The sequence below is a fragment of the Stegostoma tigrinum genome, chromosome 28 (genome assembly GCF_030684315.1).
Source record: "Stegostoma tigrinum isolate sSteTig4 chromosome 28, sSteTig4.hap1, whole genome shotgun sequence".
NCBI lineage: Eukaryota > Metazoa > Chordata > Chondrichthyes > Orectolobiformes > Stegostomatidae > Stegostoma > Stegostoma tigrinum.
In genome coordinates this window covers 43,513,859-43,535,359 of record NC_081381.1, presented here as the reverse complement: position 1 = coordinate 43,535,359, position 21,501 = coordinate 43,513,859, and the positions used below count along the sequence as shown (strand labels likewise).

Below are 21,501 nucleotides of genomic sequence, written 5' to 3'. Positions count from 1 at the left end.
ATTAAATTATGTCTGTGTGTAAATGCAGTAGCATCTGTTTGGTTTTCATAGCGTCGCATAATTTGAGACATTTTAAATTAAAAACAAATCCACTGTTAGCTGTCATGAGTAACTGCCGTGTGTTACTTTTTACCCTCATTATCGTTTCGTGTCACAGTGATCTCCCAGTATTGAGAATCTCTGTTGCAATAATTTTTTTTCCTTTGCTTCCACTTCCTGTTTTTTCACTCCTTTATTTACACTGTGCCTTCCACAGACTGGCTTCAAGTCTCTGACAGTGTCCTGTAAACGTAGACAATTGTGCACCGTATTAGTTAATGATTTTTCTGTTTTGAAAAGGATGCATATGATCTTTACTTAAACTCCCCATGGTGTGACATGGATTAAGAAATTGTCATGTGGCCATGTCCTGCCATTCTATGCAGGGCAAACAACATGATTATCATACAGTTTAAGTATACTTCCATTGGTGTTCATATTTTTAAAAATCAATATTGGATGTATTTCAGTGAGATCATTTATGATGTGTACTGTTTGTGAGATTCATTACCAAACAAATATTTTTTTTAATATGACTTAGTGCCTTTACTACATAACTAAACTTGTTTGCTAAGGAACTTAACAAACATTTATATATTGTTCAATACCAAAACTTTCAGTACAGAATGCCATTTTGGCACAACATACGAACATATGAATTTAGAAGAAGAGTGGGTCATGCAGCTCTGCAGGATCAATCGCGTCCAGGATTTCGGAACTGTGTTCAATCATTATGAAATCTGGAAGCATGAAGTCTTTTTCTGTTGAGTGTTCATGTCCAACATTTGTTGCAAATTGTTATATTCCCTTTTTTAAAATATGCAGACATCTCAAATTTATACATGTAGCCCTAAAATTGCATTTAGCTCATTATATGGAAATGATTGAATAAAGTCATCTGACCCATGGTTATGTCAAAGTTTTCACACGCAAACAAATATTTCTGCACATGGTAGCATTTTGTTTAATATTCTAATGCACCGTATTTAATCGACATGTTTCTTAAGAAGAATCCAATAGCCTTGCTTTTTTAAACTGTAAGAATCTAAAGTTTTTGAATACTATTGTTTGAAATATAAAGATTACTGCAATTTTAGTTTTGAACCTGACCTAAGAGAGTAGTGAATAATGAATTCCAGTGACTTCAGCTGTTTGAAGCTGGACCAGGAGAATAATGGGCCTCAACCTGTATTACAGTCCCGCTATCTCTTCCTGCACCAAAGATGCAGAAGAAAACAAAAGAGCTGAACAGGCTGGATGAGGATTTGTTAGAGATCAGTGAAAAGGTAAGAGTTAATTTACACATTCAATACTTTGTGTATTATGTTGGAGGTTTATTTCTAGTGCAAATTTAAACAGGTGAGCCTGAAATCTGTACCCACTGCTGTTGAGGATGATTCCCTGGCACTTGAGGTAGGATATTAACTGTTATTTGGAGTACCATTGCCGTGAAGCTTTTCTTAATTCTCGATATCTTCAGCCACAATGTCTGGTTATCTGAGAAAAACCAATGTTAACTTGTACTATTTATTAGTATTACCACTAAAGCCACTATGCTGCCAAAATTGCCAGTGGCGCATGCAAATAGTTGTTAAGAGATGTTATGTGTTTCACTTGCAGTCATTGTTTAATGAGTTAGGCCATAGATCAACCATGCTGTCCTTGAATGGTAGAACAGACTTAAGGGTTTGATTAGCTTACTCCTATTCCAATGTTCTAAAACCTTAGAGATGTAGCTACCAATTTGCCATTATAGAATCCCTATAAACTGGGGAGAGGCTATGATAAAATGGGTTTATTTGTGTCAACTGTTCTTAGAAGGTCTCCCAGACACAGCCTGTCGAGATAAATGGCCTTCACTTCAATTGTCTGTAATGATTTGAGGAATTTTTTTAAAGAAAATTAAACTGGTAATATTCTGGGTTACTCTTAATGCTACCATTATTCATTTTGAATTGGCACTCTGCAGAGACAAAACTAAGTTTATACTTTTGATTTATCATCATTGGATTTTTAGGTAACATATTTTCAGTTTTTATTTTCAGTAAGCAGGAACAACTGTAAGCCCTTGAGCATTCTGAGCCTGTTGGTTCCTTTCTGATCTATGCCTACAAATAAAATTACCTTTGACCCATAATATCTTCTCTGAAGATGTGCATTGATCTCAGCATTGAAAATGTCTTCTGATGCAGCGTTTGCACTTTTTAGCTGGGAAATGGGTGGGAGGGGAGTGTTTGATGGCAGGAATGAAGATAAGCATCAGATTTCTACAACTTGGTGTGGCAGAAGTGCTTCTTGATTTTGTTGCTGACGGGCCTAGTTCCAATTTAAAGATCTTGTCCACTTGTTCTGGTCTTCTCCACCAGGAAATTGTCCAGCCTGTCGAATATTTTAATCATTCTGTGTCTCAATTATGTAATCCATTGAACTATCTGAATTTGAGGAAATACAATCAAAGTTTATACAGCATATCCTCATACTTCAGCCACTGAAGCAAAGTATGATTTGCTATCTGTCCTTTACCCCTCGGGAGATATGTTTTTCCTATGTTTGGTGTTTAATGCTAAACTGGATCTTGCCCAGGCTATGCAGAACTGAAACATTTCTTCGATTAATTCTGATCCTTTAAGACAGAGGTCACCATTCCATTAATTTTTGTTTTTGTTTTTGTACCTGTCCCCTAGCTTTTAGTGATGTGTGTACATAGACACTGCAAATATTTTTGCTTTTCCACAGCTTCTAGTCTTTTGCCATTGAGAAAATATTTCCAAGTTTTTTTTCTTTATTGAATGGCCTCACACATCTCTAAGTTGAACTGTGTCTACAGACGTTTTTTCTGCACTGTTTAGAATCTGTTTATGTTCTTTGGTAACTTTCCATTCGCACCTGTGCATCCTGCTATGTCTTTAAAGTATCATCTGTAAACATAGATGTACAACTCATTGTTTCTTCATCCATGTCACAATACAGTGATGAAAAATTGTGCTGTCAATGCAAACATCTGGAGAACATCTTTAGTCACATCCTAACTATAAGTATGTTCCTTTTATCACTATCTCATAAGTTTACCTTATTCCCTCGGCATTCATTTCTCCTAAGAAGTATGGAATCTTATCACATATGTCCCGTTGGTCCCTGTGGACAGTGCCCATGAAGGCATCCCTATCCACCGTGCTTGCGACCTCAAAAAAACAAATGCAACTAAATGAATCAGATATAATCTACTTTTCACAAATCCACGCTGATTCTCTGCTTGACTGATCAACTCCAGTGACATCCTCACAATGGATGTTAAATTGGACAGGTCTGCCTTTAGATCTTGTCAAACAGTACTAACAATCTTCAGTCTGGTGTCATGATTCTTGCATCTGGTGAGCTTTTGAAAATGGAGACAAGAAAGTTGCAATCTTCCGACCTATTTGCTTTAGACTCCTGGGATGGACACCATCAGAATCTGGAAATTTGTTATTATGATTTATCATTATTTTTGTTATCATTTTTATACTAAATCCACTGAGTTATTCCTCTTGACTTATTTTATAGCATCCATTTTACCACTGGAATTTCGTTCAAGAACAAAGAACAATATAACACAGCTGCAGACCCTTCGGTCTCTGAAGACTGCGCCAACACATTTTGCCAGTCTTATTAAAACTGCTTTCACTTAGAGGATCCATGTCCCTCGATTCCCTTTCTATTCATGTATTCGCCCAGGTGCTTCTTGAAAGCTGCTATTATCATAGAACTCCTACAGTGTGGGAGCAGGCCTTTCGACCCAACAAGTCCACACTGACCCTCCAGAGCATGCCACCCAGACCCATCCGCCTCACAACCCACCTAATCCACACATCTCTGAACACGATGGGCAATTTAGCGTGGCCAATCCACCTAGCCTGAACATCTTTGGACTGTGAGAGGATGCCAAAGTGCCCAGAGGAAACCCACACAGACGCGAGGAGAGCAAGCAAATTTTGTCTGCTTCCGCCACCACCTCTGGCAATACGTTCCCAACGCTCACCACCCTTTATGTGAAAAATGTGCCTCACACATCTCTTTTAAATGCTTGTCCCCCCGCCACATCCCCCACCGAATCTGTGCCCCCAGGTAATTGTGACCCCTCCACCCTGGGAAGAAGCCTCATACTTTCCACTGAATGCCATTCACAATCCTATAAACTTATTTCAGGTCGACCCTCAACCTCCTTTGTTCCAGTGAAAACAAACGCAGTCTAACCAAAGTGGATCCATAGTTAAAATCTCCCATCCTGGTAAACTTTTTTGTGTACCTGTGCTGTCACCTTCAGTGATCAGTGGACCTGCATACCCAGAACTCTGTGCACATCAATACTTCTACAGATTCTTCCATTCACTTATAATTTCTGCCTGTACTTGACCTTCCAAAATGCTTCAACTCACGTTTGTGTGGATTAAACTCCATCCGCCATTTTTCTGCCCATGCCTCCACTGATCTATATTCTGCTGCATCCTTTGACAATCCTCCTCATTATCCACAAATCCACCAATCCTTGTATTGTCTGTAATTTTACTGATTAGACTAGCTGTATTCCTCCAAATCATTTATGTAGATCACAAACAGGACAGATCCCAGCACTCATCCCTGTGGAACACCATTAGTCACAGCACTCCATTTCTGAAAAGCGTCTTTCAACTGCTACCCTCTATTTCCTATGACTAATCTAGTTCTGTATCCATCTTGCCAGCTCAGTCCAAAACCATGTGACTTCTCCTTTTGTACCAGACTGCCATGAACGACCTTGTCAATGTAGACAATAACAACTGTTTTTCTGTCATCAATCATCTCTGTCACCTCCTCAGAAAACTTGATCAAGTTGGTGAGGCACATCTTACCCCCGCACAAAACCATGTTGTTTATCACTAATCAGCCCATTTGCATCTAAATGCTTATAGATCTTGTCTCTGAGAATCTTTTCCAGTTATTTCCCTACCATTGACATGAGCCTTACATAATTTCCTGGATTATCTCTGTTACACTTTTTAAACAATGGGACAACATTAGCTATTCTCCAGTCCTTTGGGACCTTACCCGTGGCCAAAGGGGATACAAAGATGTCTGTAAATCCTCCAGCAACTTGTTCTTCCTCACCTCACTCAATATTCTGGGTAGATCCCATCAGGACCTGGGGACTGAGCTACCTTAATACTTTTTAAGACGCACAGCACCGCTTCCTTTTTAATTGCAACTTGGCTTAGAAGTTCAACATTCCCTTCCCTGAGATTATTCTCCTCCAATCCTTCTCTTTGGTGAATACCAATAAAAGAATACTGTGTTACAACCTCACCTCCTCCTCTGCCTTTGAGTGGGACGGCCCATTCGCTGGCTACCCTGTTGCTTTTTATAAATGTATAAGAAGCCTTGGGATTCTCCTTCATCCTCTTTGCTAATAACTTCTCATGATTCCTTTTCACCCTTCTAATTCCTTGTTTAAGGTCTTTCTTACTTTCCTTATATACTTCAAGGGCTTTGTCACTTCCCATCCTCCTCGACCTTAATATGCTTGCTTTTTCTTTTTGACAAAATCATAACACCCCTGGTCATCTAAGGTACACACACCTTGCTGTACCTCTCTTTCATTCTCACAGAAACATGCTGTTCCTGAATTTTTTAAACTGCCTTTTGAAATTCTCCCACTTGTCCAATGTGGGTTTACCCTCAAACAGCTGCCTCCAATCAACACTGTCCAGTTCCTGCCTGACGGTAGTTGTACGAGTTCACCTACCCCCAGTTTAACACCTTCATTCAAGGACTGCTATTATCTATATCCATGAGTATCTTAAAACTCACGTTATGACAATTTCTACTCCTATAATGCTCCCCCACTGAAACTTCACTCACCTGCCTGGCCTCAGGTCCAGTATAAGCCCTTCCCTAGTTGGACTGATTGCTTACTGTGTCAAGAAACCTTCCTGAATGGTCCTTACATATTCTGCTCCATTCAAACCCCTAGCACGAAGTGAGTCCCGGTCGATCCAGAGGAAGTTAAAATCACCCACCACAACAACCCAGCTGTTTTCACATCTTTCTAAAATCTGTCTACATATTCTCTCCTGTAAGTCCTGCTGGCTGTCGGGAGGCTTGTAGTATACCCAGAGCATTGTGATTTCACCTTTCCTATTCCTGACTTCTACCCGTACTGCCTTGATGCTTTGATTGTAGAAATCAGTCACTAAAGTGTACAAACATCTTGTCATTAATTGAGATTTATAGTAAACAATAGTGATATTCCTCAATCAGTAACTATATTGAGATCTGGGCAACTAAGATTACCAAGTTATCTGATCTCTGATTAGCTTGGAGCAAGACTTAACAATGAAAGAGGGCTAGTTAGCCCCTCAGATCATTAATTAAGAACATGGCTAATCTTTGACTTAACTCTCTGTAATCGGTCTTTGCCCATATCCCTAAATACCTTTGGTTAACAAACAGCTACAAATCTCAGATTGAGACTCATCAAAAGACATCAAAACTCTATCTACTTTTGTGAGAACTGTTTTCTGTCATCAATCCTGAAAGGTACGTCTCTTGAGGCCTTGAGTTTCATTAGCTCCCATTAAAAATTGTATACTTTGAATATTTTCATGATGGCTAGTAACTAATCCACAATCTCCTGCTATAGGTATAGAGGCAATATTTCTATATTTAAGAAAATTGCCAGTTTCCTCCATGTTCAAATTATTATTTTGTTTTGGGATTTTTCCATTTTCACTCAGGCCGTGTGCAGTATTGCAGAGTTACAATATGGATGCTGGAAATGGGAAGGAAGATACTGGGTGTTGGTCTTTTTGAAATATTGATTTTTAGATCAGACTTTACATTGTTTGTCAAATGATTAAATGGGGCTGGGAAAGCATTTGAAAGTAACATGCGTCTCCACGTTTTAGCCTGAAGTCGAAGAAGAAAATACATTTGAAAATGCTCCTGAACCTGAACAAGATCACTTGGTTCCAGATGCAAATCTAGATGAAGACTTTAAAAAACATGAAGTAGAAGAGAATGGGGATCAGGACCTAGAACCTGAACAAAATGGTTCAGAGTCTGTTTCAGAAAGTGAAAGCACCGAGACCAGCACCAAAGAAAGTCCTGATGACAACGTAGTGTCCAGCTTCAAGGAAGGTAAATTCTGGTTTCACGTTGCATGCTGTTTCTGCTTGTAACTAAGTGAATTTGATGATCTTGAATGTGCTTACTTATTGATGTTAATGGAATTTTTGGGTTGAAACAAGATGTTGTGCGAAGTTGTATGTTGTCTGGGCTTAAGATGGTGGAAAGATTTTACTTATTAATCCTATCAGTGTGTCTAAGCAGAGGAGTTGCAATAGTTAGCGCTTTTATGAAGTATTGTACCTAACAAAGGAGCATTAAGTAAAATGAGCTCTTCAATCAGTAATGTCTATCATGTGGATAAATCTTCACTTAGTTTTTTTCTTAATTGAGAAATGATTAACATTTATTTGTAAGATCCGTCTCACCATTTGTGTCCTCCAGTAATACACCATCATGGTTATGTAAACCAAATCCAGACACTGCATCACGTTCACTGACGCTTGATCAAAGTTTTGAATTAACGTAATTGTGCTTGGTGTTAAAAAACAATTGCTATATGAAGTGTCAACACAGAATATATGATATTTGCCAGACAAACAGTACATACTTCATATCAAATCTCCTTTTGTTCAGTCTGTTCCTCACAGCACCCAAGTTTTGATGGCTGTTCTAGTACTCGGATTCCATCGATTATTGCCTAGTGAGTGCTGATGGCCATGGCTGTAATTATGACACAGAAATTATTGCAACAGGTAGCCAGACTGCCACTTGCCAATAAGGTGACATAATGCAGAAACAGTGTTACTGGTACCTGTTGAACTGTATTGTACTAGTAACATCCTAAAGTTAATTGGAAAAGATTTTAAAGCAACAAAGAATAACTGAAGTGGAATAGATGGTAACTCAGTGACTAGTTGTTCCCAATTTTCAGCTATTTGAAGCAGTGTTGCATCATCTTCTACGACAGGAATTCTGTTTTGAAATCTTGACTCAAGGGTTTTGCTCAAATTCAAGTTCTAACTTTAAGAAAAAACCTGCTTGGACATGTCATGACACAGCTCTGAAGCAGGTGGGACTGGGACCCTAATCTTCTAGTCCAGATGCAGGGACACAACACTGTGCCACTGGCACTGAAATTGAAATTGAAATGAATTATTGTACACTGATCAATTATATTTTATCTGACCAAATTGAATATTCAGCCTTCAATTGATTCTTAGTTTAAAAATCACTGGTTTTTTTGAGGCATACAAATTATGATAACTTTTCATAAGTTGAAACTCATTTGCGTTCATGATTAATGTAGGTTCTTGGAATCCATCTTCATGCTACATGTTTTTAAAGAAATTAATTAAAACTAATGCTCAATCTGCTTTTTAAGCTGTTGCTAATGTGCATCTGCTCACATAATCTGCAGTCAATGAGATTTCAGGGTCTTATGTAGCAAAGGACAATATTTTAAGTGGTGTGCAGAAAGCATGAGAAAACAATGCAGTTCACAGTACAGAAATTGGAGCATTGACACAGAATTACTAGATTTAAAGTTTCATGAGGGATACTCAGCTCGTGTACAAACTGAATGTAGGATAATCAGCTGAGACGATGAGTCAGGGTGGCAGCACATGTTTGATGGGATCTGGTGAAGGAGGAGCACAACATTGGAACTTGGGGTTAATGTTGCTGAACCATAGGTGCTTAGCCTTGGGAAGGCTGTATTCAGTATCCAAGCTCTATTTGTTGTGGCACTGTACTAGTATCCCAATCTCTGGTCTCGGAGTCCCAGATTCAATTCGTATCTGCTACAGAAGTGTGTAATAACATCTCCAAATACCATTTGTGGTTCATGTCATCTTAGACTAGTTGTAGATTTTGTTAAATCTTGGCTGAGGTGTCAGTTTAAAAACAATGTTAAGTATTTCCATACATACTGAATTTGTGTCCAGGTCAGAAATCACAGGCCCTGATGTAACTGTAGTGATCCAGAGCACAACTTGAATCCCATAACCTAATGTATCGCACTATTCTGGATTCTGCTTGTGTTAACCAATTGACTGGTTGGATCTAATGATCCTGCAGTCGATCAGGAAAGGGGCAAGTATCCTCGTATATTTAGATTAAAAATTATTAATCCTGTTGTGCTATTTAAAAGGCTATGTATTTCAGGTCAGATTTGTTAGGTTTTAATACTTTTTACTGTAACAGAAAAATAATGAATTTTAAGGAACAATTTGTTGTGATTTCTTTCAAGTTTTAAAGTTCACAAAATAACTGCTAATTAGGTGGTCTACTTATCACATCTTAATTCATCCTTCTGGAACTCGAACTTCAATCTCTCCAGTGCAGGGTTTGGTATTTTTTACTTCTGGGGAATAGCTTTTTTGTGGAGAAAAATTTCACAATATCAAATTGAAGTTTATCCTCAACCTTTATTCCTTTGTGACCCATGCAGTAATATTTTGGTTTAACTGTTTTCATCCTGTCTGCCTTCCATACCACTTAAGATTGGCTGTTAGATGCCATCTCTTCAGAGTGAACAGCCCCAAGTTTTGAAATGCACACAATGTTTTAATGAAAGGCATTCTAAGTCTTCATCCACAAAAGCCTAATCTTTTCGCTAATATTTTTGCAACATTGTAACGTTGAAATATTGACCTGATTTTTCTTAAAATCTGCCCTTTGACTTTATTTGGCATTCATGTTTAATGTATATTTTGTGTCATTGCAGAGCAGTGGAAAATGCTGAATCCAGAAGGAAAGAAACGATATGACCGGGAATTTCTCCTTGGGTTCCAGTTCATTGCAGCTAGTACACAAAAGCCAGATGGTTTGCCAGCAATTAGCGATGTTGTTCTTGATAAGGTGGGTTTGCTAGCTGAGTGTTAATGCAACCTAATAATTGTTACAAGCCAGTGTGACTATGATCCCTGGCAAAGTATTTACATTATTACCAATATCTTTTTGTTTTCTGAAACGAAATGAGCAATCCTTGGTTTTTATCCAGAATGATGCTGCTTTATGTACTTTCAAGGTACTCTTGTTAAAGAAAATTGCCTGCTTTTCCATTCTGTTTCTGTTCTAAAAGGTTGAGTCCTGACATGCTCCGTGTGGAAATCTAGAATATTGGTCTGGATGTGCAATGTACTTTGGCATGACAGTGCAAGCCACTGTAATGCAGTTCATCAAATAGAAAAAAAATCCTATAAATCGGGAAGCTTCATGCTATACAGTAATATCAATGAATATTACTCGGAGACTTCCTTTCTTGTACCTGCTTCCAGATTCAGAAAGTATCTATATAAGACTTTAATTGGTAGGAAAGTTTTTGGAGCCATGATGGATAAAACTTTCACCTCATTTAAGGATGTCATGAAGTTGTTTTCCATATGCTTCAACAGCTGATGTTTGAAAACCCATACATTTTGTCAGTAGTGATGCTGCTGTGCTCAGTCTTGGCTAGTTATCTTGTGGACAGATGGATAATTAATTAGTGACGTCTGTTTGCAGAATTCAGCCTCAAATTGGTGTCAGAATTTAATAGTCGCTGAGCTAAAAGTGAATGTGTGTATGCCTAATTTGGACCTTAGAAGCTTTTGTTAATATCTTCATACTGAAAGGTAGAAACCTTTCATCAGAACTGGAAAAAGTTAGTAATTCCAACTTTCCACAATTCTAATGACTCGTCACAAACCTAATAATTAACTGTTTCTCTCTCTCTCACTAAGTGATTCAATAGGTTGATTCCTGGGATGAAGTTGTTCTCATAAGTTGAGCAAGTTAGTTCCTCACTCAGTGGAGTTTAGAAGAATGGGAGGTCACCTTATGAAACAAATGAGATTCTGAGGGTCTTGACTGGGTAGATGCTGAGAGATGGTTTACGATCAAGGCAGCCCTGCTGCCTCACAGCACCAGGGACCCAGGTTTGATTTGACTGTTGGGCAACTGCCTGTCTGGTGTTTGCACATTGTCCCTGTGTCCATGTGGGCTTTTTCTGGGTTTTCCCGTTTCCTCTCAAAAGTTCAAAGATGTGCAAGGGGATAAGGTGAATTGGCTGTACTAAATTACCCATAGTGTCCGAGATGTAAAAACAAGGTGGATTAGCATGGAAAATGCAGGATTGCAGGGATGGGTTAGGGAGGTGCATCTGGGTGAGATGCTGTTCAGAGGTCGTTGTGGACTTGATGGGCCAAATGGCCTGATGCCACACTTAGGGATTTTATATTTTCTATGTTCTTCATTGCAAACTCCTCTTTTCTGAGCCTTCATCTGCAACAACTGAGGAACTTTGGCGTGTTTTTAGCTAAGATTGCGACAATCCAATCAGCTGACTCTGCCTCTTCCTTACCATCCTCCTGCTTCACTGAGACAAACTTCCTCTCAGGCACACTTACCCTGTTGCTGCCATGAACTTGATTTACCCTGGTTTCCCATCATGTTCTCTCAGCCTTCAAATATACCTCTAACTTCCTTACAGCTGTTCCCCTTAAATTGCTAATTGCCCAACTTCCCTTCTGGTGGCCGCATTAGCTGACATAATTAACAACTCGCTGTCCTCAGATACTGACCCCTATTTCTTCAAATTCTCCTCATCACCCCTGTCAAAAAAACTCTGCTCAATTCCTCTTTTCTTGCAGAACTGTCATCTGATCTCCAATTTCTCTCACGTCTTAAGTGCTTGAATGTTTGTCACCTACTATGCCTGTGAATACTTTTTTCTCAAATCCTATTAATTCTCCTCTGTCACTTCTCCATCTACCTGAGTAGGTCTATGTTCACCTGATACCGCTTTTATCAATCAAACTTTAGCAAAGGCTGCTTCCCCCTCTCACTGTAACACTGGTGTTCTGAGACTTATCCTTGCCCCCTATTTCTCATCTACATACTGCCCCTCAGTGATATGATTTGAAGTTAAACACTCATTTCTGAATGTGCCCTCAAAAATCAAACCTCCTACCTTGGATCCTTCTGCTTTCTCTCAAGTATGAGGCTGCTTGTCCAACAGCCTATACTGGATCAACAGAATTTTTTTTCCTTTTAACTATTAGGAAAACAGGAGCCATTGTCTTTGGTCCCATCATTAAATGTACTCCCTATTCATTGACTCCACCCCTCTTCATGGCAGTTTTATAAAGGTGAATCGAGCTGCTCACAGCCTTGGTGGTAATACTGAAATCAAGATGAGCTCCCAGCCTCTCATGGCTCTGACATGTGCCATCACTATAGTTGACTATCTCTACCTCTGTAACACACCAGACTGTGCTTGGCTCAACTTATACTATTGCAATCCTTATTGATGGCTTGGCTATCTCTGGACTTGATTGTTCCAGTGCACCCTCAAACTGCCTTTCATGTTCTACCCTTTGCAAACTTGACATCATCCAAAATTCTTGTTTACTGTGTCCATAACTGTTCACCGTCTCTGTTTGTTGACCTGCTGTTTGTTAAGCAGTGCTTCGATCTTGAAATTCTCTTTCATATTTACAAATTCCTCCATGGCCTCACCTCTCTGTATCTCTGTAATCTTCCCTGGCCTATAAACCTAGCCATCAGAGAATTCTCGATTTTAAAAATTGCATCTTTGTTCGCAGTGCCTCCAGCATCCTGGACCCCATGCTCTGGAATTCATTCCTTTAACTGCCTTTCCCCCTTAAGGTGCCACTTCAAACTCATCTCTGACTCTGCTTTTGATCATCTGCTTCAAACACTTAAAAGAAAATTCCCCCATAGAATATGAACATCTTTGGCTGGATGAGCATTACTCATCCTCAAATGCCATGGAGAAGGTGGTGGTGAACTTCCTCCTTAAACTGCAGCAGTCCATTTGGTGTAGATAGATACTCAAGGTTGTTTGAAAGTTTTGGGATTTTGATACAGTGACACTGAAAAAACAACGATGTATTTCCCAATCAGGATGGTTAGTGACTTAAATGGGAACCTGCCAGTGTTCTTCGAGTTGTTTGTGGTTATGGATATGGAAGGTGCTTCCTGCTGTTATATTTTGCTTCAAAATGCCAACGAGGTGCCTTGGGGCATTTTATTTCTTTAAAGGTATTAAATAATTGCAAGATGTTTTATAAAACAACTAAATAACATTTTTTAACCTGATTATTGTCTTTGCTGTTTTAACTAAAAGGATGTTTGCTTTCAGCTTAATAGAATCATAGAATTGTTATAGGAAGTCATTCAGCCTGTTGTGTTTTTGAAATCTCTATTAATAGTCCTCTTCATCCTCCCTTCCTCAGGAGAAAAGCCTAAGTTACACCAGTCTATCCTTAAAACTCAACTATCCCTGAAAGCATTGTAGTGCACCATTTTTTGATGTGATTTATGATTGTCAAAGTATCAACATTTTGGCTTGGTTTACCTCCTTGTAAGTGCCCATTGTGTATTATACCTTAACATGTTGAATCAAAAGATGCTTCCATTTTCAGATCAATCAGACCAAACAAATAGCAAGACCTTTGGACCCCTCACGGATGCTGCCCCGAGGCCCAGACTTCACACCACCTTATGCAGATTTTGGAAGGCAGCCACAAAGTGGGCGAGCAGGAACAGTAAGTCATGATTCTCGTAAAGCGCATAATGTTACTTAATTATCTTTTCTGGGATAGTCTTATGTCTTCATTGAATATCCCTATCACAATGTTTCTGATAAGCATATCACATCTACTTGATTTACAGCTGATCAGGAGTAAATGTCTTCAGAGATCAGACTCCAATCTTGGTCAATGGTTTTGTAATTTTAATGCTGGTTTTACTGAAGGGATTGATTGTAAGTCCTTGAAACCGATAAATTTAATTTGCAGCAAATCTAAGTGAAATTTAAACAGATCTGAACTTCAAACAAACAAAAAAACTTTGGCAGACTACTAAACCGTGGAAATGCAACTACCTGCATTTTGGATGCGTGGTTTAAACTGTGATTAAAAATCATGAGGTTCATGCATGATTGGCTTCACCTTTCTCAAGTTTTGGAGTTTCACTTGGACTTTTTTTTAAGCAGACATAGAGCTATGGCTGTTACTAAGGGAGCCAAGGAGTTCACGAGCTTCGCATTTTCTTTGAACTCAGGCTTTCGTTGTTTTCATTTAATTTGTCGTATGCGAAGTGTAGAAAAAAGATGGAATGGTAATGCTTGTAACCACTTACTCAAATCTTGGTTTGTTGCCATTTTGGCATTGAAAAGTACAAAGCTATTTTCATTCTCCAGAAAATGACAGTATCTCCATCTGGAGCTAGCAGAGATTACTTTTAATAGTCTGTCTATGGAGAGAAGCAGGCTCAAAGCCAGAGGCCGATTACATTGTACATGAAGATGTTAATGGCTGACAGGATGATATCTATGATAAGATATGTGATTATGAATCCAAGCATTCATTTGGTAACCATACACATTTTGTATCCTGAATTCTATCAGGGAGGTGATTCTTTCCCTCTTTTCTCATCCCATCCCACCCCTACCCCCTCCCAAAAAATGGCTTACCTTGTCAATATTCATTTCAATGAAAGAAGCCAAGATAGTTAAACTAATGGACCTACTTCTTTGAAACTCCATTACTGTTATCAGTTACATAGTTTGAATAAGAGAGTAGTCAATGCCAAACATGAATGGGCAATTAATCATATTTATCCTAACATGATTATATGGTCCTTTTTAAGTTCTTGAAAATGTATATTCTGATTTGTTCTGAAACTGCATGTTACTGTTCCTTCAACTCTTCGGTCCATCATAATTATATATAAATATCACTGAAATATTTGTGTCATTGTATATGAATGAGAGTTGGTTTGGAAGATCAGATAACATTTTCCCACTCATTTGCAGAAAATAGTGTTTTACATCAGTATTATTTGTAGATGTTCATTAGTAACATGACAATTAGAATGTATCATTCACTGATGTCAATTCATAGACAATGAAACCTGTATTCTGGTACAGTAAAGTTCCAATATCAATAGCAATATTCTTGGTTGTCCTTAAAAGGAATAACCTTACAAGGTTGCAAGCACTGACTATGTACCATTTATAAGATCAGAGGCGTTCTTAAATTCTTGAAGTTAATTGAGACAAAAAATTATTTTAGATTAAGAATGAGGATCTTAATCTCCTTAATTTACCAATTACCTGGAATAGGTTGACTAGCACAGCTCATTCCAAATGAAAGATCTTTGCATTTGATCTTAAATTTTTAAAGAATTGTCGTCACACCGTATATTCTTCCTTTCCATCCATTTTTAATTGTTATTATCTGCCCTGATTTTGGCTTTTCTACTGGCTTGCCCCAGGAACATTGTGGAAAAACAGAAATTGTTGGAAAAGCTCAGCAAGTGTGGCATCAGAGAAATCAGTTAACTGTTCGGGTTGAGTGACCCGAAGAGAGAGAATTGGGCAGACAAAGGAGTGGATAACAGTCAGCCTTGAAGAATGAATAACTACTAATGGGGGCTATTAGTGACTAACAGTGGGTTGTGTGTGGCAGCAGGTCATGTGATAACAAGGTATGGTGTGTGGGAGCACCTTCTTCTGCACCCACAGAAGGTGTAACACCTACCCGTTTACTTCCTCCCTCCTCAGTGTCCAAGGGCCCATACACGCCTTCCAAGTGAACCAACACTTTACCTGCACTTCACTCAATCTGGTATTCACTGCCCACAGTGTGGTCTCCTTTGCATTGGGGAAATGAAACATCGACTGGGTAACTGCTTTTGCAGGACAATTACATTCTATCTACAGAAAAGACCCTGAGCTTCCAGTTTCTTGCTACTTTAACACACCCCACCTTGTTCCCTGGCGAACATCTCTCTCATCTTGCTGCAGTGCTCCATCGAATCTTGGCGGAAGCTGAAAGAAACACACCTCGTTTTCTGCTTTGGAACTCTACAGCCTTCTGGATGCGATGTTGAGTTCAACACCCTTAGGGATTGAGGCCTTCTCCCATGTCCTTATCTGAATCTCTCTCATCAGGCCTTGTTATCACATGATCCACCATGAAACAACCCATTGTCAGCCACTGAGATAGTAGGAACTGCTGATGATGGAGAGTCTGAAATAACATGGTGTGAAGCTGGATGAACACAGCAGGCCGAGCAGGAAAGCTAGACGTTTGGGTCGGGACCCAAGGAGGGTCCTGACCCGAAACGTCAAACTTTCCTGCTCCTCTGATGCTGCTTGACCGGCTGTGCTCATCCAGCTTCACACAGTGTTATCTCATTGTCAGCCACTAATTGGCCCCATTAGTAGCCATTCATTTTCCTTGGCTGATTGTTATTCAGTCCTTTTTCTGTCTAACTGTTCTTCTCTCTCTTTGGGCTCTATACTCATGCATCATTTATTCTTTACCCCCGCCTCAACCTAACCCTCGCCTGCAACCCTATCTTCATAAAAAACAGCATTTTGCTAGCTGCCATCAGTTCTGAGGAGAGGTCATTTGATCAGAACGCGTTAACTCTGATTTCTCTCCATAGATGCTGCCAGACCTGCTGAGCTCTTCAAGCAATTTCTGTTTGATTTCCAGCATCTGCAGTTTTTTTTTGTTTTTATTTGCTACCTATAGAAGAATTTGTGGACCAAACTAATGAAAACTTAATATGGCAGTTTATTCTGAATTATAATTTGAAGTAGAACATAGTACTTTTGATATGTATTGAACCTTGTGATTAGACTGCATTTAAGTTTTCTATTACTTAGCCTTTTATGAGTCACATCAGTTGTGTTGTGTGTGAATAGGTTCCTTCAATCCCGAAGCACCTTTCTGGTCAGACTAGAAAGTTTTCTTTTCTAAACAGGGTGAAATTTATTGCATTACTGAAAACATTTATAAATTATATGAATGTTACCTACGTTACTCCAGAGACTGTTAGAAGCTCATGAGCCTCATGTCTGCTCCCTTCCAGTTTCTACTTTATTCTGACCAAATCCCTGTTCAATATTGCAGTGGTTTGTGTTTTCTGAACTGAAGGAAGTATTAAACTTTTCAGACCTACACATCATCTCCCAAGTATTTTCCCCGCTCATACTATTGTTGTTATGCTTTTCTTTATATATTTGCATTTGCCAATGCACCATCTCTCTTCAGGTTTTGACTTTGCAAATTCAAACATTCTGGATGTTTCTCAGTTCTCTTCAGACGTGGAAGTATGTTGGGTTCGAGGTAGTTGATTTGGACAGTTCAAGCTCTCTCGTAAATTGGGGGATCCTTTAGCCTCTCATTTCATTGGCAGAGGATTTCTGTGCTGTGCAACAGATTTTTATACTTGTTGGTATGGTCCGTGCTATATTTATCTCACGTGAGCTTGGATATTTGTGCATAATTTATCTCTGCTTGGTTATGTCTAGCTTGGAATTTTATGCACCGTGTCTTCACATTGCATCAGTAAAATTTGGTACTCATTCTGCCTTTGAACCTGTGCTGAGTTATGAGGACGTCACTTCAACTTCTTGAATATTTTGTGGTTTCTCCTTCCTATCATCAAATGAATTACTAATGAAATTAGTTTGTACATTTCCTCAGTTGTATTTAATAGAGGCTCATTCTGGCTTGATCGTATGCCCATTACTGGTAGGGCTTCTCCATTGAAATATGGGGATGTCAGACATTTACCTTGACCTCACTATGTTACTGCAAACATTTACAAGTTATTTCAAAATGATCTGCATTACACCAGAGACACTTAGCATACTAGTCCCTGTCCTTCCTGATCCCCTCAGCCTCTATTAACAGACTTGGATTTGGAGTTGATTGGCGTTCAGAGTGCTGTTTAGAAATCTGGCTCAATTCAATCACAGATGCTTCTGCATCCTATTGAGCAATGTTGGATGATCTTGAGTAGTTGCTGCATCTTTTTGTTTTGAGCTTCCTCTCAAGCTTTCAGAAAAAAGCAAAATGCTGATACTGGAAACCTAAACTAAGAACAAAAAGTACTGGAGAAACTCAACAGGTCTGTCAACATCTGTGGAGAGGAAATTGTTAATATTTTAAGTCCATATGATTTTTCTTCAGCCTGCAGAAACTACTGGTAAAACTACGTGTGGTTGCATTTGGATGTTGCACTGTTGCACCAAATCTTGTCCTTTCAAGAATGCCCTTAGTTCAGAAGTTGACATAATTGTCAGAAGCTTTGAATGCCGCTTTGAAATTGTCAAATGTTTCTTTTATGTCTTGGTGGACAATATCATTTGCTATGCTCCCAATTATGTATAGAAGTGTATTTGCTTGTTCAGCTTCCATCTTGATGTGCCGTTTAAAAGCTATTATATACCTCCAATTTTGTCCCATATTCATATGTATTTGTGTTACATTTGACCCACTTGTGAAATCTAACTTGCTGAAAATGTTGTTTTTGATGCAATAGCTTCCTAATATGATAGATATATTAAAAGACAAAAAGACTATAAGATATAGCAGTAGAAGTGATCAGTTGGCCCATTGAGTCTTCAATGCCATTCAATAAATCGATGAGTATCCAATAATCCTCAAATCTGCTTTCCCCTCAGTAACCTTTTATTCCCTGACTGATTAAAAATCATCTTTGTTTCAGCCTTGAATGTACTTAATGACTCAGCTTCTACAGCCATCAGAGGAAAAGAATTCCACAGAAATATTGTTCCTCTGAGAGAATAACTTCTCTCCATCTCTACCTTAAATGAGCTACCCTTTACTCAGATTATGCCCTCTGATCTTGGACACTCCCACAAGGCAAACAGCCTCTTCACAACTGCTCTGTCAAGTCCCCTGAGAATTCTTTCTGCTTCAATAAGGTTGCCTTTCATTATTCAAAGTACCATTGAGGACAGGACCAACCTACTCAACTTCTCCTCATAAGAAAATTCCTTCGTACCTGGGGTCAACCTAACAAACCTTCTCCAAACAGCCTCCAAAGCCAGTATGTCTTTCCATAGACTCCCACAGCCCACTGTCTTATGTTACAACCACTACCCCTGTCTTGGCTTTGCAAATTTCCTCTGTTTCCGCATGTCATCTGTCAGATGTAAATGCTTTCTGCATCATTCACTGAAGTATTTTTTTCTGTTTTGAGTTTTACCACAAGATTTGTGGGTCAGTGTCATCAAGCAAATATCTGTTTGGCTTGAAGCTTCAGGGTCATCACTATCTTTGTCCTGTTTTGTTTTCTTCTGAAAACCTGAAATCTAATTTCTTAGTTGACACTTGTTAGAAATAATGCTAGTCTCTGTTGAATACTAAATTGTGTCAGGGCTACTGTTGGGATCATGTCACTGCTCACCTTGTATGTGAGGATTTCTTGGAGCCTGGAATAGTCTGGTGTGTGTCAGGATAGCCACTTTTCTGGTCCAGCAAGAAGATTTTTGCTTCATCAGCAGGATAAAGTTTATTGTATTACTGTAATTATTTAGATTACATGAACATGACTTCTTATGACTACAGACACTGTTAATAGCACACGAGCCTTGGATCTGACTCCTCCCAGCTCCAACTTTACTTTGACTGTGTCCCTGTGACATTATCAAAGTCAGTTTACTGCACTTGATGAGGAATTAATCTTCATCCTTGTAAGAGTTGAATGTGTCCCTGCAAGTATACCCAGAACGCATTAGCTTTGTAATTTCTGGAACTTATTTGAGTTGATTCATGGACTGCGTTTTTATTATGTCACTACTTCGTGGTGATCAGCAAAAGGTATCAGGATGATTGCCTTTCCATTGGCTGGAACATTGAAACTTAGATCCCATGTTCAAGTAAACAGAGCTCATGGTAGCTTAGTGTTGTCATCAGTGAACTACAGAATCCCTACAGTGTGGAAGCAGGCCATTTGGCTCATCGAGCCCATACTGACCCTCTGAAGATCATCCCAACCAGACCTACCCTTGTAACCCCACATTTCCCACAGCTAAACCCTGGACACTATGTGCTAATTAGCATGGCCATCCACCTAATCTGCACATTTTTGGACTGTGGGAGGAAACTGGAGCACCCAGAGAAAACCCACACGGACTGGGAGAATGTGCAAACTCCACATTGTCACTCATTTTGGCTGGAATCGAACCTGGGTCCCTGATGCTGTGAGGCAGCAGTGCTAACCACTGTGCCGTGTTGTCCCCAAGGATGCCCAAACAACTGCTTCGAGAATGTGAATTCAGATTTCACCATGACAGCTGGTAGAATTTAAATTTATTTAATTAATCTAGAATTAAAAGCTAACTTCAGTACAAGCACACAAGAAATGGGAACAGGAGCAGACCAGAAGGACCTATTTATGGACAATTCATTGTAATCTTGGCTATCTGGGGCACCTACTCCCCTTTCGTACCTATACCCCGTATCTCTTGAGACCAAAAGAGAGACTGAAGAGCTGCCTGTTTCAGCCTTAAATGTACTTCAGATGGAGCATCAGCTTTTTGGAGTAGTGAATCCCAAAGGTTCTTAAGTAAACTAATTTCTCCCTATTTCAGTGCAAAATGATTGACCCTGTCCTTGGACTACTTCTGTGTTTTACATTGCCAATCAGCAGAAACAATCTGTGTTTACCTTATAAAACTGCTTTCAAATCTTATATATTTCAGTTGATTGTGTCTCATTCTTGTAAACTCTATTGAATAGTTCCAACTAACCTTCTCAACATGGGGACCAATCTATTCAACCATTGATGTATTGCCTCTGATGCAAGAACAATATATCCTTCCTTAAATATCAAAATCAAATCTCCACACGTTATTCCAAATATGATCTAACCAAATCCTTGTACAAATGTTGAATTTTTTTCTCTAATGTCCTTGCAATTATTCCCCCACGATCAACATCGTGGGGTTTACCTTTGATTAGAAACTCAACTAGGCTTGCCACATAAATACAGTGGTTACAAGAGCAGGTTAGAGGCTAAGAATAGTGTGGCAAATAACTCACTCTGACTCCCTGTTAGGCTCATTTTTCAGAGAACCTTACGGACTTGGTACAAGAGCAAGACACTGACTTGGTTACAAAAACACAATCCTTTATTATACAGCAAGTACAAGCTGTGGTGGATCGTTGTACACAACCCGGCGCAGAGTGCTGAGTATCATGAACGGTTCTCCCTGAACAGGAGACAGTCCCTGCTTTTATACCCATAGAATTGGCAGATACATAAAACATTTACTACATCTGAAACATCACGAATATGTGGTCATGCTGCTATAACGAGAACAGGATACGGCTTTAATCGTCACAAAGTGTTTGACAACAGGATGCAATTTCAAGTGGTGACAGCTACCTGGCTTGATCAAAGGTCACTGACCTGGCCATTTCAGCAGAAACCGGGGTAGGCAGCATTGTGGGTAGAGCCATAAAGATTACAGAGCTTAATGCTTTTGTGTTTATAGATGTTTCACGCCTCTACATACATTTCACACCCGATCCTATTCAGGCA

The 21,501-nt window shown here is 39.2% G+C and overlaps 1 protein-coding gene across 19 annotated transcripts in view; it reads left to right on the top strand.

The window, feature by feature from the left end:
• The window catches only part of LOC125466588 (eukaryotic translation initiation factor 4 gamma 3-like), a 327,506-nt gene that overhangs the window by 233,671 nt on the left and 72,334 nt on the right, over positions 1–21,501 (top strand). For all 19 annotated transcript variants that reach the window (XM_048561256.2, XM_059655645.1, XM_048561270.2 and 16 more), the window contains 4 exons: positions 1,237–1,325; positions 6,960–7,191; positions 9,848–9,981; positions 13,551–13,673. In XM_048561256.2, coding sequence (XP_048417213.1) covers positions 1,237–1,325; positions 6,960–7,191; positions 9,848–9,981; positions 13,551–13,673 — 578 coding nt within the window. The remainder of the gene's footprint in view (positions 1–1,236; positions 1,326–6,959; positions 7,192–9,847; positions 9,982–13,550; positions 13,674–21,501) is intronic.